This window comes from Temnothorax longispinosus, chromosome 5, assembly GCF_030848805.1.
Source record: "Temnothorax longispinosus isolate EJ_2023e chromosome 5, Tlon_JGU_v1, whole genome shotgun sequence".
NCBI classification, from domain to species: domain Eukaryota; kingdom Metazoa; phylum Arthropoda; class Insecta; order Hymenoptera; family Formicidae; genus Temnothorax; species Temnothorax longispinosus.
This window is the reverse complement of record NC_092362.1, coordinates 14,634,877-14,651,523: the sequence shown is the minus strand read 5'-3', so window position 1 is coordinate 14,651,523 and position 16,647 is coordinate 14,634,877. Positions and strand designations below refer to the sequence as shown.

Genomic DNA, 16,647 nt, shown 5'->3' with positions numbered 1-16,647 from the left:
GTTGAAACCATAAACCAAAGAGGTTCAAGCTCGCTTCCTGCGAGCTGCCTGCCAAAGAGCGTTTAACGGTTGTATCGTAAAACGTGCATTTTTTTTAAAGAGATAAGAAAATCTCTCAATCGAGAGATGTACCCAACGTGACGGCACTAAATAAAGGAATAAACACGCGGTGGGCGGCCGGTGCTAATTGGCCGATCAATCTTCATTAGAAAACGGCTTAATTACAGTACAAGCTCTTTCCGTCCTTGGAGCCTGCGCACTGCGCCGTCTCCACCTCGCCTCTTTCTTCGGTACCGGAAAGTTTAATAATTCCAAAACCTTCGCGAGGTATAAATCACAGAAGGTCCTCCCCGCACCGCCATCCTCACCTCCTGCCTCTCCTCACCATTACGACCATAATTTGAAAAACTTTCAAGGGAACAAAAGTGAGGACTTTTGTTCCAAGTTTTAGTTCTCTCTGTTCCCGCCTCTCTTTCTCTCTCTCTCCCTCTCTCTCTCTCTCTCTCTCTCGACCCCCTCCCTTCCCTCCCCTTTTCATCTCTCCTCTCCTCACCAAAGGTTCTGTTTGCGAAGCGACGCCCCGCGCCCCGACAGTGTTTTGTTCGCTTTGTCTCTCTTCCTGTTAGGTATATAATGCCGTAACTGCCTGGACCATCTCTTCTCTCGTGGCCTCCTTCTCCTCTCTGTCTTCAACCACCAAAAGGTTAAGACTTGTCCAACCCTCTCCTTTTACCCCCGCGATCATAATAAGAGACAAATCATAACAAACAGCATCTCTCGAATTCTTTCTTCGTGCGGATACGCGCGTTCGTCTACAATGCACACATTTGGATATGGCATCAAAACTTAATCGAGCTTGTTTGAGAATTAACGTAACTGTATAAAATTCAGTCGTACGCTGTGAGTCGCGAAAAAAAATGTTATAAATTATATATCCTATATTTCAGAATTAACACTATGCAAACGAGTGAGGGGAAATCGCATTCTATTGTGTGTGAGAGAGAGCGATTTTTTATCTTGTGCATTATAAATCATCCACCTCTGTCAAAGGTTAATTAACGCTGCGCGGACACCCTGGGACTTTTTTAAGTTTTTGAGGGCGTTTCTGTGTTAAAAAAAAATCTATAAAAGTGCATGTATTATCTTTAAAGTTTTAAAAAGTGATTTCTATACTTACATAGGCCAGGAGTGTTGCAATTTTTTTTAAGTGTTGAAACATCAGGAGAAAACTGTAAAATACGAAAAATCGACTGTGCCTTAAAAGGCCCACGGTGTGTCCGCGCAGTGTTAATAAAAACCAGATAAGAAATAAATTATTTGTCATAAAATAGTGGTTGTAAAATTAAAAGATCGTTTCTCTCTCATCTCTTATGACTTATGAGAAAAGCAAATCTTTTTATCTGAGCAATCCAGCCATCAGTATAGTAGTTTCCGACTTCTCGCTGGCGCCCTCACGTCAGTTTTTCTTTGGCAGGTGTACACACGGTATAAAGGGGATGTTAAACGTCACGCGAATTACGTGAAGCAAGAAGGAAGAAGAAAGGGAGAGGCGCGGTGGAGCCTGATGACACGTACGGGAAGACACGTAAAATAGAGGACGTCGATCTCTCGTTTTAGCCGCGGACTGTAGGAAGACACGTAGAATGGACGTTGTCGATATTCACTTTTCACGAACGACACGTACGTATAAGTTACGGTGATGTGAGGCGGATCCATTAGACTATGCAATTGTCCACGTACCGCGGCATTGTCAGCCGCAATGGAGATTTCTATTCAGAAATCGCGGAAGTCCCCGGGACGCATTGACGAGAGATGGAGGATGATCGAGGACCGCTCTTGTTGCGAGAAGGAAAGAGATACGGTGGAGAGAGAGAGAGCGAGAGAGAGGGAGAGAGAGGAATACGTGCGATGTGTGGGAGGACAGCGAGGAAGAGTGAGGAAGAGAGGAAGAGAAAACGTGAGTGAGAGAGGAAAGGAGGAAAACAGCGCTCGATTGCTCGGTAGGAAACAGTACAATTCCATTTATTAGAATGATCCGTCAAGCATGTCACACAATTTACAAGGTACTACCTAAAACGAGAGATTTTTATACGGCCGCGGCGCGAGATTTTATACGGCCGCTCAAGTATCACATGTCCATATATAAATATATTTAATAATAATACTTGATATTATACGCGAGAAGGAGCAGAATAAAGATACGACGCGACGCGACGGCGCGAACGGACCGTTTTCAAGCTTTTTGTTTGCTCTAGTTTAAATTATAGATTTTATTCGCTTAGATTTTCCAAAGCATCCTTGTCGGACGTAAACGTGCAATCTATAAAGATTCGGTTGTGCGCGAGTATCACAATCTTTTCTTGAGTATATTTAATATCTTTAATCATATAATCGATCGTTTTTTTACTTCCGAGCTTTATATTAACCTAGCTCTATAACCAGAAAACAGTATCAGTGAAGGATCGGTACATAGAATTTGAAAACGTTAAAGATTTCTCGTTGGTAATGGTTCTGCGATATTCAACGTACTTAAATAATAAAAATTAATGACTCGCCCTGCTCTTCAATTAATTTATCATTGCCAACAATTCTATTAGCATTATGTAATTTGTATATATATGTATAATATTTTGTTTAAGACTTTAAGTATCCACCAAGTAGCTTATACTTTTTACAAAAGAGTCAAAATGTCTTACATCTATCAAGATACTCAAACCATCTCACAATCAGTCTTGTATGTTTTTCTAATATCTTAAGTACCTTAAACTTTTACCATTTAACAAAATATTGGCGCGCAGTTTATTGATGTGAGTTTGGAACAAAGTATACAAAATTCACACAAAAATGTTATTAATAGGCTACCAAGATCCAGCCTGGACCGTAAATTGTTTTTTTTTTCTCTTTCTAATTGATTGATGATATCGGTTCTGTTTCACTTATTACCTATTGTTTTTCTATTTGTATTTTACTATTTTCTCTTATTGTTAGTGCCTTGTATTCTTTCGTATTTGTATTAGAGTTGTCATCTCTATACCGACTTTTCATCCAAAATCTTATACTTAAAATGTTTTCTTCCATTTTTAAGAATATAATATAAATATCTGTCTGTATTCGTTGCGATATTATATGCTTTGACGAATACACGAGTATTTCTGCATATATGTTATATTCCTCCCTTCAAGAAGATAGAAAGTGTGATGATTTGAGCTGTGCGGCTCGGAGATTTTCTTTTAAATCTAGAGTCGAAGAGGCAATCCTGATTTATAGGTATTCGAAAGTATATATCCGTGTCTTTTATTTTGTGGAAAAAATAAAAGACACGGGTATCGATATATACATATACATATACCGTGGCATCCGATAAGATAACGATAAGAGAAGAGAAGCTGATCAAAGTATAATCGCTTGCTTACGAGTATCCCTGCCTGTCCAGCGAATATTACGCAACAGTCAAAGACAAACGCAGTTTCGATCCCGAATGTAGGTATGCACCTCGCGGGACAGAGAGAGAGAGAGAGAGAGAGAGAGAGAGAGAGAGAGAGAGAGAGAGAGAGAAATAAAGGGAACCCGCGCGGCGAGAGAAAGGAAGAAAAATCTCGGATTTCCTCGAGGCGGTCGTTGTTCCGCGGCTGCGACTACCGTTGTCTTTCAGGCTCTCGAGTTTCCACCCGGTCGTCGTTCTCACCACGCCCATCAATTTGCCTTGCGCTACAAACTTGGCGATCGATTATACCCCGATTACGGTGTAACGAGATATCGCGCGGTTTTCGAATGCGGTGGCACACACGACGACGCTGACCCCCCATTGTCGAGCACGGGTACCGCGGTCTTCTCTTTTCCGTGGATCGCGCGTGTGCGTGGGTAAAATTTCTACGTGACGCGTACGTGTGTACAAAACACACCGCAAGGACTGGCCGCGGTCGCGTAATAATTATCCGGAAGGCCTCGCATTCATTCTGAATTACACAATGTGTCGCGTCTACCATTGTGATCTCCGCTGATTGACAGAGAAAGGATACGGAGAAACGGGCATAAAAGGCACAAAAGACACGCCTGGCATGTCAGTCTTACACACTCGAAGAACGCAACCTCCCGTCCCTCCCGATGCGAGATGCGATGGGTTACGTTAATACGCCGCTTCCTCGCGTAGTGGATACACCTCGCGAAGAACGCAAACTCGCGCTATAAGCGCCTTACACGTATACGTTTTACGTCCCTTTCCTCTTCCTCAATCCTCCGGTCCGGTGTCCTTCCGGTGTTGTTGACTGTCATGTCATCTTTGACGGCTCAAATTCTGCGGTTATTCGACCAAACTGTAACTCGTTTGTACGTATACATCTACATAGCACAGAATGCAGCCTAGCTGTGCTGTGGCAGCGAGTGAGCGAGTTACCTCGCTTTAATCCTTCCGACTTGACGTCTTTGACGGAATTTTTTCATATGTTAATTGTTATGTAGGTACTTACTTTACAAAGTTCAACATTTATTAAAATTATTACTTATATTATATATATGTTTTTTTACGTTTACTTTCTTTTTAATAGATTTTCAAGTGCTATATAGATACGACACACGCGCTCTTGACTCTACAAGACTGAAATAATCACGATCGATCCCTTGGGCGGATCACCGCGCACCGTAACGACCCAACCGTACCGAACCATCGCGAGACACGAGAATGAATTCTTTCGAGCGGAACTAAACGGAGCTAAGAGCTAAACCTGAAAGAAACAGGATCGAATTAAGCGTGCGTACAACTACAAGACTTTCGCGTACTTTTTCTTCGATCTTTAAGATTGCCCCAAGTGTGGCTTTGCGTGATCCGTATTATATATTTTCTCGTAGGATCGAAAGATATAGTTGGCGAACGGATTCGATTGATATAAAAGAGCTCCGTAATCGCGCTTCCATGTACGTAGGGAGAGATATTGATACCCATCTATACGCGATCTTTTATACAAGTGCTATTTAGCTATGCTTGCGCTTTGTCCACGAATTCCGAACTAGTCCTCGCGTTATTGGAAGATCGGGATGACGCGATCCCGCATCAAAGAGCATATCTCTCTCTCTCTCTCTCTCTCTCTCTCTCTCTCTCTCTCTCTCTCTCTCTCTCTCTCTCTCTCTCCCCTCTCCTTCTCCCTCTCTCTCTCTCTCCCTCTCATCTGCATCATGCATCATGCATGCTGCATGCATCGATGATTTGGTAACTTTCGCGAATGTTTGATTATAATTATTAATGTCAAATCGAGAGATTGTGTGCAACAGTAGTATATCAAGTTTTATTAAAAACTCTTAAAGAAATTAATTTAAATTAATTTATATATTTATAATTAATTTATAATAAATGAAACAGAAACAGTTGAATAACTATTTCTATTTTTAAGTAATATTATAGAGATTCTGTTTTAATATAAAATTTTAATTGTATAATTGATTAGAAAGGAAAGTAAAACATTAATTAAAGTATTGCTAAAAGAATATGGCATCCAACTACATTTTTTCTACAGAAATTTAACTTAAAGACAATAATAGCATTCTGTTATAAATGCGATGTCAATGAATCGGATGATATACGGCAGGAAAAAAATAATTTACGACAGGAATAATCGTTTGTGTGTGTGTGTGTGTGTGTGTTCGTGCGTTCCGAGATTTAAACTCATCCTTTTCAGACAAGCAGCAGACATGTTTTGCGCTTGTCGAGTTCCATCGGTCGAGTGCGCGGAAAGATTAATCGTGGAAGATATACGCACGGAAGGGAATTATTTTCGCACGAACCAGTCGCGTTGGTATCGCTTCTCCATTTCAGGCTGCATCAGTCTGCATCGGCCGACCAATTAAACTCGTAGCTAGAAAACTCTTTGACGATGATGCACCGCAATGCGTAATCATATCTCTCTCTCTCTCTCTCTCTCGGCTTGGCATATTATATTAATATGCCGTGTGTGCGTGCGTGCCGATTGTTGAATAACAAAGAGCGAATGAAAGGATAGGGGTTTCGTTAGCCCTCGGTTTTTAATGTGTGCCCAGGTGGGCTCGGGACCGTATCGCGCTTCACTAAATTATTTCATATCTTGTCGTGCACTCGTTCGATCTCGATGTACCGAATAATCGGCGCACTCATGGATGTTTATCTGCGAGATCATTGTACTTTCGACCGCGTTGTCAATCTTTTTACGATCGTGTGCTCTCTCTCTCTCTTTGTAGTTAACAATTTTTAACGGAAGCATGGCCTTTCCAGAACAATGTCAAGAACGCACATACAAGATGTCAAGAACGAAGTCAAAATAAACAGTTGAATACATAGATATAGGTTTTATCGTTATGGAGAAACGTTTCTTTCAAATTTTTGAAAAATTGTGATCGTGTCACATGTTGCAATCCAACAATGGGAGCATCGTGTAATGACGCGGCGTTTCAAGACTTCCAGGACAAGCTAGTGAAATAGGTAGTTGAGCGGTCGCCATTATCGTTTATAGAGGAGGAGGGAACGGCCTCCGTGGCCTCCCATAATCCGAGTGCGATCTTTATCGTCAAATTCTGTAGCGGGGGCCGCATCGATGCCTCGATTGCGCAATCAAGATGGCATCGAGAAAGGCATCTCTCGCCTTCAACTCAAACTACCAACAAGTATTTCAATATCCGCTCCAATATATTCCCATCGACCCTATAAACGTGTGTGCAGTTATATTGGATTCTCTCTCTTTCTCTCACACACACACACACGCACACTCTTTCTTCCTCTCTTTCTTTATCGACTTCTCACTCTCTTTCATCTCGTTCTCTCCGTCCTCCCGTCATTCTTTCCCTCTTGCTCATCTTTATCCAATCCACGTCATTCTCGTTTCTCTGGGGGTCTAAGGGGGTGCAATGCGCGCGTGCATGAACGGACATATTCTCACAGCAGCGAATACAAACGCGTATATGTTTGCACGAAAGTGTGCGTTCGTTTCGACTCTCGACCGAAACCGCACATTCATTCACGCGTTTTGTAATCCCTTGTAAAAGATTTTGCGGCGCCGCGCCGGGATTCTTCTTCCAAAGTGCACGTCAGGCATTTACAATGTTGTTCGGATGGTGTCATTAACGAGATGATAAACTCAATGGCGCGCGTTAACTCGATGCTTACAAATATCTGACTTTTTTTTCAAGGGTAGTAATACATACACGCGTACAATATATATATTATATAGGCTATAAGGATATCCCGCGCGGATTCATCCCGCTAGATTCCACTATACTACCACAAAGCAGAATCTTCTTCGTCTTCACCGACAGCAATGACTTTATTAATTGGAACTTGTAAGAAATACCATATGTTATGAAAAATTTGTTTTGCCCTATCTGCATATTTGCATATTTTGTAAAGAAAAAATTTTTTGTAAACAAAATGCATAGATTTTTGAAGAAGAATTCGTCAAGCTACGTAGTTTGCATCTTTTATTTGATATATTTTCACGATGGAAAATAACGTGGATTAAAGCGGGTGATGGGTGAGCAAGCGGCAAGAGAGAAGGAGAAGGAGGAGGAAGAGAATGGAAGAGGGAGGAAGGAAGGAAGGAAGGAAGGAAGGAAGGAAGGAAGAAAGAGCGTTGGTACGGGAAAGATAGAATTCTTCGGGAGCGAGGGGGAACGATAGCGATACCGCCGAACGGGAAATGCAATTCGTGGTGGCGGCGGCGGCGTTGGTAGCGATGGTAGCGGTGGCGAGTCTCAGCCTCGGGTCGACAGATAGATAGAGTCAAGATTCAATTAGCTCTAGCTGTCAGCTGCATGATACTCGTCGATTCAATACACCTTGTCGCGTTCGTGTGTGCCTTGGCTTACTGCTACGTGTATGCGCGTATGTGTGAGATTACGTACGCGCGCGCGCGTGTTGTGTGTGCGCGTGTGTGTGTGTGTGTGTGCGTGCATACGTGTGCCGCGCCCTCGTTTATGCGTCTCTGCGTCACGCACGCGGAAAACCGCGCAAACCGAGCGATTCTGAAATTAAAAACTCGCTGAATCGCGACATTATTTCCTTCCTCAACGGAAGGGGTAAAATTTTATCTACTGCGATCTGTCTTTGAAGCGACTGCGTAAACTTATAAATAACATAAATGGAAACATTTTAAGAAGGAAAAGAAGAGCTGGGAGAATATACGAGGCAGGGTACCGCAGAGACATTAACAATCAGACAGACAGTAATTTTTGCTTCTTTGAAACTGAAAAATCTGAAAAATATAAGAGCTTTTAATGCGCGCGTTGCGTACGTGACTGTGCGCGCATGTACTTTTCTTAAATTTAATAGAGTTTAATATTATATTTAATATATGTATATTTAATTATCATTAATGATCATTTATACCCCATATCTCCTCGACATTTGACACTTAAATTGTATAATATCACATGTCACAAATGTCACACACTGCATCTTCCACGAATCACGAGTAGTCTCGAGCAGTCTCGAGTCTCGATTAACAAAAGCTTCACTGCATATAAACTCTTCCGAGGCGTAACACGCGCTATTTATTTATCTCTCTCTCTCTCTCTCTCTCTCTCTCTCTCTCTCTCTCTCTCGCTCGCTCCTCCCCCGCCTACCCTCGATTGAATTAATTGAAGTGATTCGACCAGATTCCGATCCGACTCGAACGTCGCGTTTCGAATTCATGAAAGAACGCGGGGCGCGGGTAGAGGGTGAAAGGCGGTGAAAGGGGGCGGCTAGGGTGCGTGTAGATGATGTAGGTATCACTTGTCCGGGGGCCAGAGCGATACCAGCCATTTTCAATTTATTTCAAGTACCTTTTCGTGGCGGAGAAAAGAAGGGTGCCGCGCCACCACCACCCTCGCCGCCCCCGGCCCCCCGGCCCCCGACCTCCGACCCCCATAGCGCGACGCGGCGCAGAGAGATACCTCTATACCTATACCATCACCATTTCTCCACCTTATGCAGGCTTACGCCGTCACGAGCGATCTCGCGGATTCGACATGACGATATTAACGTTTCAGAGTTATATATACGAGTACGTCTCACATATACCTATACATAACTGCGATGTTCGATCGATGCAAGCGACTCGGGGACTCGCGACTCGCGAACGATCCTTAGGTCGTGTGAATCGAATTTTTAGACTAATATCTCTTTGCTCTTTTAATAAGCATTTTGATAAATGCGCGCGTGCAAATGCAGCGTATCGCAACGCTGCATTTACGCTCAATGTTGAATTGCGTACGAGACCGAACTTGATTTAGAACCGATGTGATTGATAAAAAAAATGCAATCTCTCTTATTCCTACTTACGCACGCTTGCTCGGGCAAACGCTATAACCTTTTTTTCTTCTTTTTTCCCCCCTTTTTTTTTACTGTCGAGTTTCGCGAGTACCTATGCACGTTTCTTCCTTTATCGCGGCAAGAACCGCGGCGGATGAATAAAACGCGGAAGCCGTGGCACTCGCGGAAAATATCGAACTCCGTTGCGTGGCGCGCGGCGTTGCGAAAAGCGCCAGAGAGAAGAACGGGTGATTCGGGAGGAGGGCAATGATGGGTGGAAATGCGCAAGGAGAGTTGTAAAAAATAACCGCAGTTAATTAGCAGCGAGGCCACTTTAGCGGGCTCGCGTCCACTGTTAGCAAGCGTGGAGAATAACTCGTGCGGACGCGAAAAACACCCTCGAACGTGAGGCAACTGAAACGCTCCCGGCAAACCAGGCTCCTTTCGCATCTGTTTATTCTTCTCTCTCACTCTCTTTCCTGACGGATTCTTTGCAAACTCTCCACCGGCATTTTTCCTATGTTGCACGCTTTTTTTTCTTAGCGTCTGCACGATTGTGGGCTGCTCCGATGCTCCATTTGCGAAGCGAAAATTTCATGTAGCAAATTGAGCCAAATGCGTTTCGGTTTCCGATGAATGACTAAATAAACATGTGCTCTCTTATGTACATAAAAATGATATAATTAAAATAATTTTTTTTTCTAAATATTTCAACTTTAATGAATCTTACTTATTGTTAGAGATCGAGATCATATTGTCCTCTTACATACGTGATACCAAAAGATAAAAATTGATATTATTTGCTAAGAAAATTAATCTACAAAATACAAAATTCACGACGCGTTTCAAAAGTCAAAACGAACGTGTTGAAAGGCTCGTGTCTTCGTCTCGTCGCGCGGCCAAGATGTATGTTTCACAATTATACGCTTGCATGCTGCGTGCGTGCATGCACGTCCAGGAGGAAGTCGGCAAGTTTTTTTCTTCGAAGGGAGAGAAAGAGAGAGAGAAAGAGATGGAAAAAAGCGGGGAAGATTTCGAATCTCACCAACTGTCACGCGCACAATCGCGAAAGATAGAGAGACGATTCTCTCTCCGGGTGTAACCCCTTTTGCGGTTTCCCCCTCTTTCCTCTGGACAATGGTCTGAGTCGAGGAGAAATTGAATTTGTAACATCAGTAAACTGCGCGACTTTGCTGCTCCCGTACCGCAATCAAAACCAAGTGAAGAACAGGAAGGGATTAAAGACGAGAGCGAGAGAGTGAGAGAGGGGGGGGGGGGGAGGGAAGAAGAAGAGGAGGAGAGAGCAAGAGGTAGTGAGAGAAGTCTTTGGCATCAGGAAAAGGACGAAAAGTCTAAGCGGGCACGAGATGAAGAGAAAGAGACTGAGAGAAGAGAGAGAAAGCGGATCGTGTTTCACGCCTGGCGGATTCTGAACCGTTTGAAACCCAGGTGGAAATAATACAACTTTGTGTTCCTTGTTAAGGATCAAAGGAAATCTACCCCCAATCTCGATGTCGAGACTCTTGGCTGGTCTCTCGCCGATTCTCCATTCGCCTCTCTTTCGCCTTCTGTCCTTTCGACATGACCGACATGAAACTTAGACAAAACGTTTGCTCATAGCATGTTTTATTTGACAACTTTCAATAATGATATGTAAAGTAATATTGATGAAAGCTTCCTCTTTCCTTTTTCTTATAGAAGCAAGAAATTTTGGTAAACTAAATGCATCGCCAAATGACAAATTGTTACGTTTGGTATTATAGTCAATAACCAACACGATTCTGTAGATAAAAAAGACACGGAAAACAAAATTGCAATATTTTTATATAATAAAGTCTAACAATATTTTATGTTATCATATAATTTTTTTCATTTATTTATTTACAGCCATTTTTTATATTACAGAATCATTCTTGATCTCTTCTCTACTTGTTATTTGTATAACATTAAGTTTGTATTGTATCTATAAAATAAAATAAGATCGGATAAATACATCGTTTTAATATATACCAAGCAAGGAGATTTTGTAAATTGCCAAATACACCGTAATATTTGCGAATTATAAGCTATGTAATTTTTTCTTTTCTTTATATAGCGTCTTCTGTTGAACTGGAAAAGAAAATCATAATTATTAGTCTAAATACTAAACACTAATCATAATGTACATTGAAATGTATATTATGTTTTCTATTTACTAAAAGATTATAGTTATATAATTATATATTTATAATTATAATGGAAGAAAATACAAACAAGTGCTTTTTATAGAATATATTGAATATTAGTATATATTGATCATATAATTCCTTGATTATGTTCTTTCTCTTATCATAATTAATGTAGATAATTTTGTATGTGTGTGTGTGTGTCTGTATATATAAATAGTTACTTACTATAAGGATCAAAATATATAAATTCTAATTTGTCAGCCAATCTTTCTCTGACGCGCACCAATCGATGACCACTTATAATACTTTCTGCAATGACTAAGACGTGCCTGTAATAAGAAATTAATAGCAGATATCTTTTAATCGATAACATATTATGTCTCTGATCTGAGCTTATCTCATTAACTTTTTATTTAATATATAAATAAACTAAGTAAATTTTGGCATGCATTTCAAATAATTTCCATTAAAAACTGGCATTTTGCTTAGTGACAATAAATTTGTTATTACTTATATTTGTATATTTAAATATATGTATATATACATATTCTAACCTCAAGTTTTTATTCAATTTTGTTAATGCTCTACTTACTTGCTCTTTGCTTTTTTCAACAGCACGTTTGTTAAGAACATGGTATTTCACAAATTTCCTTTAATAGTGCGATTCAAAAAACCATATACAATATATTGTATGAATAAATATTAATAGATTACAGTAAATATAATACAGTCGAGTAGTCGAATCGCTCAACGCGAAAGAAGAGGTTAGGAATCGTTCAAGCACACACACACACACACACACACACACACACACACACATTTCATGACGTCCAAAACATGTCGATACATAAGATCACTGTAATAGCTGTAAATTGCGTGATGAATCTTCTTTAACAATTACAGATAATGCAATGATCTATTTATCTTTTTTGCATTTTAAAAAATGTATCAATAAGAAAACTTGATTGATACAAGATAGGCTATATTGTATTTTATACATATACGTATTATTATATTTAAATGTTTATAAAATACAATGAAATATTACGTACATTAAGAAGACCATATTAATGATCATATAAAATAAAACTATACAAATGATGAGTATAAATTAAGTTTAAATGTTACATTGACAAACATATATATTTAAATAAAATTATGTGTATATGTATAGACATGTAGGTATATACAAATTATATAGTTATTTTTCGACAGCTTTATTAATAAACATATCAAAGGCAATGCATACATCGTCAGCAATTTTGCTTAAGAAATTTAGGGGACTTCTTACATGATTCAACTGTAATTCCTCAGACATAACAAATTTACATTGACATTTCTCTGAAAGTAGCTTCGTATTAATAGGAAAAGTAAATTATAATATAGAATGTAGTACATATTCTCATTTATTACATTTTATTTCATACTTCATAGTTTTATATTTATTAAAAATGATTGGTGAAGCATGAAAAACAAATGGTAATGTCATAAATTATATATATAATAAGATGCATTGTACAGTGATATTTTTATCACGATATAGACGTAAGTATGCAAAATTAAACGTTTCCAACTTAAATAGCATAATAGTTTCTATTAGGTGAAAATGCAGATATTTGAAATATAATACATATCGGAATATACAAATTAGGACGCTGTCTTGACTTTATCATTGGCCAAAATTTCCAATTGCTTAATCACTTTAGCAAGTTCAACATTTTTATCTAATTTCAAATAATCCACCTTTCGTACGTTATGTATACTGGCCCACGTAGGTAAGAGCTTGCACAGTTTTCGTATATGCTCCTCCATTTCGTATAACGTTAGTTTCGTTCTGAAAGAATTGTCCAATTTTTGTATCACCATCTCCATTGGTAAAACGCCCTTTTTTTCCGCCACGAAAATATTGCGAACAAGCTTCGCTAATTCGGGAAGTCTGGAGTATAGTGCAGCTTCTTTATCTGCATTTGGTGTTCTCGTCATTGCTTCTAATGCCTTGGCTGCTTGTTTAGCACGAACCTGCAATTATAATTATAATTCAAAAGAGAGCAATTATATGTATATTCTTAAAACATGATATGACTGACATGATATCCTAAAGCGATTGTTCTTACCTTCTCGAGTAAAGCCTTGGGAATGCCCTTGAATAGTGTACTGAGATGATCAGTTTGTACGGATGGCGTACTTGGTGGAGTGTCCACAATGGCAATGTTAACCTTCGGAACACCATCCTCTGTTGTTTGGGTTGTAGAATCTTGTGTGGATCTGGAAGTTAGGTTTGCTTCAACGAGCCTTTGCAATGCTTTCTCCATACGTGTACCACAATTAAACAAAGATTTAGCTTTGTCTGTAAAAAAAAAAATAATAATAATTAAAACGGATGAATAACAAATGGAATATCATATAAAAATATTTTACAGCTGTTTTGTCAGGCATATTACTAAAGAAGAGAAACCTACATATTCTACGAATAACTTGACCCTTTTGAAGCGATACTTTAAATCCATTTTCTACAATTAATTTATTAATTAAGAATCGAGTTGAGTAGTGCCGCATAATGCGAGGATGCATAATATAACTGCTCAAGTATTACGCGTAAGCAGTACCTTTATACCGATTGCGTTACGTTATTGCTGATTAATCAATAAAGTTTTGCAACAGCTCAATAAAAACCAAGTTTCACAATTACGCAAACGCAGTTATTTAGTCTTCTTGTGCAATTTTTTGGCCCACTTAAAGTCGTCATCCAAATTAAGACTATATTATATCACTGACAATGAGTGTACGCATACGCACACGTATAATATAGCTATATACTCCCCAGTTTTTGTATTATTCTGACATCTTATACTTTTTTAAATACTTTTCTGGCATTGTGCATATTAATTACAATAGTAGCTTCTTGCAATAGCAATAAAAACAATTTTTTTCCATATAAAATTCCTATCACTATCACCAATGTGTCATAATTCTTACCAAGAACATCTCTAGCGGTTTGTTTTTCAACATAAGGTGGTTGCGGTAATACAGCTTGCTCAATTTTCTTACAAGACTCCACATCAAACTCAGGATGCCAGCGTACTATTTTCTCTCTCGGTATATTCATTAATCTCGGTGTTTTAAGGCTTAACAAAAATTTCTCATGTTCATCCTTTACTCTCTCTACAACAACAAAAAATACATTTAAAGATATATGGATGTAATTAGTAATTACATTTGATAACAAGATCACAGATAAAATTATTTCAAAAGAATAATACGCACCTAATAAAGTGTTGTAAAATTTCTTCCTTCTTTCCAGCAATATCGTGGGGCTCATACTATTTTCAGACGCAGTTTTCAATATGTCATCCGCATCAGGCGTATTTCTGCCATTAATTGTTTCAACTACAGGTGTTAGAACCAATTCGTATTTTTCTTGCTTGGAGACCGAACCAAAATTTCGATGCTTCTCTTGATGATAAGTATAAGCATCAGGGTAAATAGTTTTTATTTGAGCTAGATGCTCCTGTGTAAAATTACGACGTAGCAATTCTTGAACCGCAGGTTTAAGTTTATTGAATGTTATCAATTCCTTTCTATTAAACAGCATTGCTGAAACCTACAGACAAAATTTAACGCTCAACATATCGCAAATACAAATTTAAGCCACATTAATGACACAGAATATAAGAATCTACAGAATTTTAAGTAAAAGTATTAAAAGATTTATAAGAGGATAGTACCGTATCTACACATCTGAATATTTCAGCTAGGAATCTATAGGTATAGGGCAATGCCAATCCAGGTATTTCGCTTTCAGCCAGAGAGAGATATTTTTGATATGCCTTAACAGGACTGGAGTTTCCTAGACTTGGCGTGGTTTCTTTAGGTTCAAACAAAATTCGCCTCTGGGGACTGACCGTCTTTAAGAGATCTCTATTCTTCGTCGGAGTCAATAATCCCTTGGTTGGAGATTTGTACGCCTTTTGTGGACTTGATATGTGAGAAAAAAGCGAATGTTAGGGTATATTTGGTAAATAAATTATACATATATATATATGATCCTCACCTTACTGGAATTTCAAGTTCCACCTTCTCAAACTTTTGCATTTGAGGTTTCTTAATCGCATCCTGTTTTTGCAATTGTTCCAATGCCCGATCGTAATTGGCGAATCGTCGCGTTATGGCTTTCAGTTCTGTCAATCTGGAAGACTTGTTGATTCTATTTTTGATGTCAGTCAAGCTTAAATTTTCACTTCTCGCAAGTCTTTCCATCGTTGAAAGCTTCTTTGACGACGGTGGAGTGAGAGAACCGCTGGCAGGTTGTTCCTTGTCACAATCATCTTCTTTCGTCGTGTTATCCCTTGATGAGATCAAGGCAGACAAGGCAGAAGCTTTCTTGGGCGTCTGTGGCTTCTTCTTCGGACTAAGCGTGCCTTTCTTCTCGAAGGGAACTTTCTTGGTCTCTGGATCGCTTCCCACCTTCAAAAAGCTATCTCTGATGTCTGGCTGGCTTCCGTACGTGGAGGGTGTCGAGAGTACGGTGCGAGAGCGAGAGCGAGAACGAACGGCTCGCGCTTTAGGTCTGTTGGTACAGGTCTTCTCGGGGATCGCTTTCGAAGAATCGAACTGGATATTGCGGACCGCCTTGTTGGCCTGAACGGCTTCCTTCGAATTCGCGACAGCATCCTTCGCGTCCTTCCACACGATTTTCGGACTGGATCCCGTACTCGTACTTACGGTACTTGCCTCGTTTGAGAAAGACAACGCGGCTCGCTCCGAGTTGTCGATAACTGTCTGCACTTGGTTGTCTCGCTCCAGCAGCAAAATCTTGGACTTACCGCGTAACTCGTCGCACGCCTGCCGTTTGCGCGTATTAAAGTATGCCGTCACTGATGGCTGCGACATAGCCCTTTACGTATGACGTTATATACCGATCGCAGACGTGCCGCTGGCCACAGGCAGGTATATTATTATCTACTATCGTCGAAGATGCACCGTCTGCCGTAGTGCCGTATGCGTCTCGCGAAAGCCCGCCTTTTTACAGATCGTTGGAGTCGTTGGCGCGAAACAACGCTGCTGACGCTAGACTAGACCGTTAATCAGCTGATGGCTCCGATGGTGGCGCCGATGACGACGGATGCGAGATGCGAGATGCGAGATATGGCGATTTGCAACATACACACACGATGATTCGTTGGATCATCGCATTTGGAGACAAGAGAACCAATCATGTTCGACTACCCA

The 16,647-nt window shown here is 40.0% G+C and overlaps 2 protein-coding genes across 2 annotated transcripts; both read right to left on the bottom strand.

The window, feature by feature from the left end:
• Positions 1–11,095: 11,095 nt before the first annotated feature.
• Mrpl33 (mitochondrial ribosomal protein L33) lies at positions 11,096–12,203 on the bottom strand. Its single transcript, XM_071778697.1, has 3 exons — positions 12,011–12,203; positions 11,644–11,747; positions 11,096–11,359 (listed from the first exon to the last, which is right to left on the bottom strand). Exons 1-3 carry the CDS (start codon positions 12,049–12,051, stop codon positions 11,310–11,312), a joined length of 195 nt encoding a protein of 64 aa, XP_071634798.1. The 5' UTR covers positions 12,052–12,203; the 3' UTR covers positions 11,096–11,309.
• A 416-nt stretch (positions 12,204–12,619) lies between these two features.
• Positions 12,620–16,613, bottom strand: Dup (double parked). The gene is made up of 6 exons (XM_071779889.1): positions 15,470–16,613; positions 15,144–15,393; positions 14,683–15,019; positions 14,395–14,580; positions 13,533–13,765; positions 12,620–13,437 (listed from the first exon to the last, which is right to left on the bottom strand). Exons 1-6 carry the CDS (start codon positions 16,306–16,308, stop codon positions 13,066–13,068), a joined length of 2,217 nt encoding a protein of 738 aa, XP_071635990.1. The 5' UTR covers positions 16,309–16,613; the 3' UTR covers positions 12,620–13,065.
• Positions 16,614–16,647: the final 34 nt, after the last annotated feature.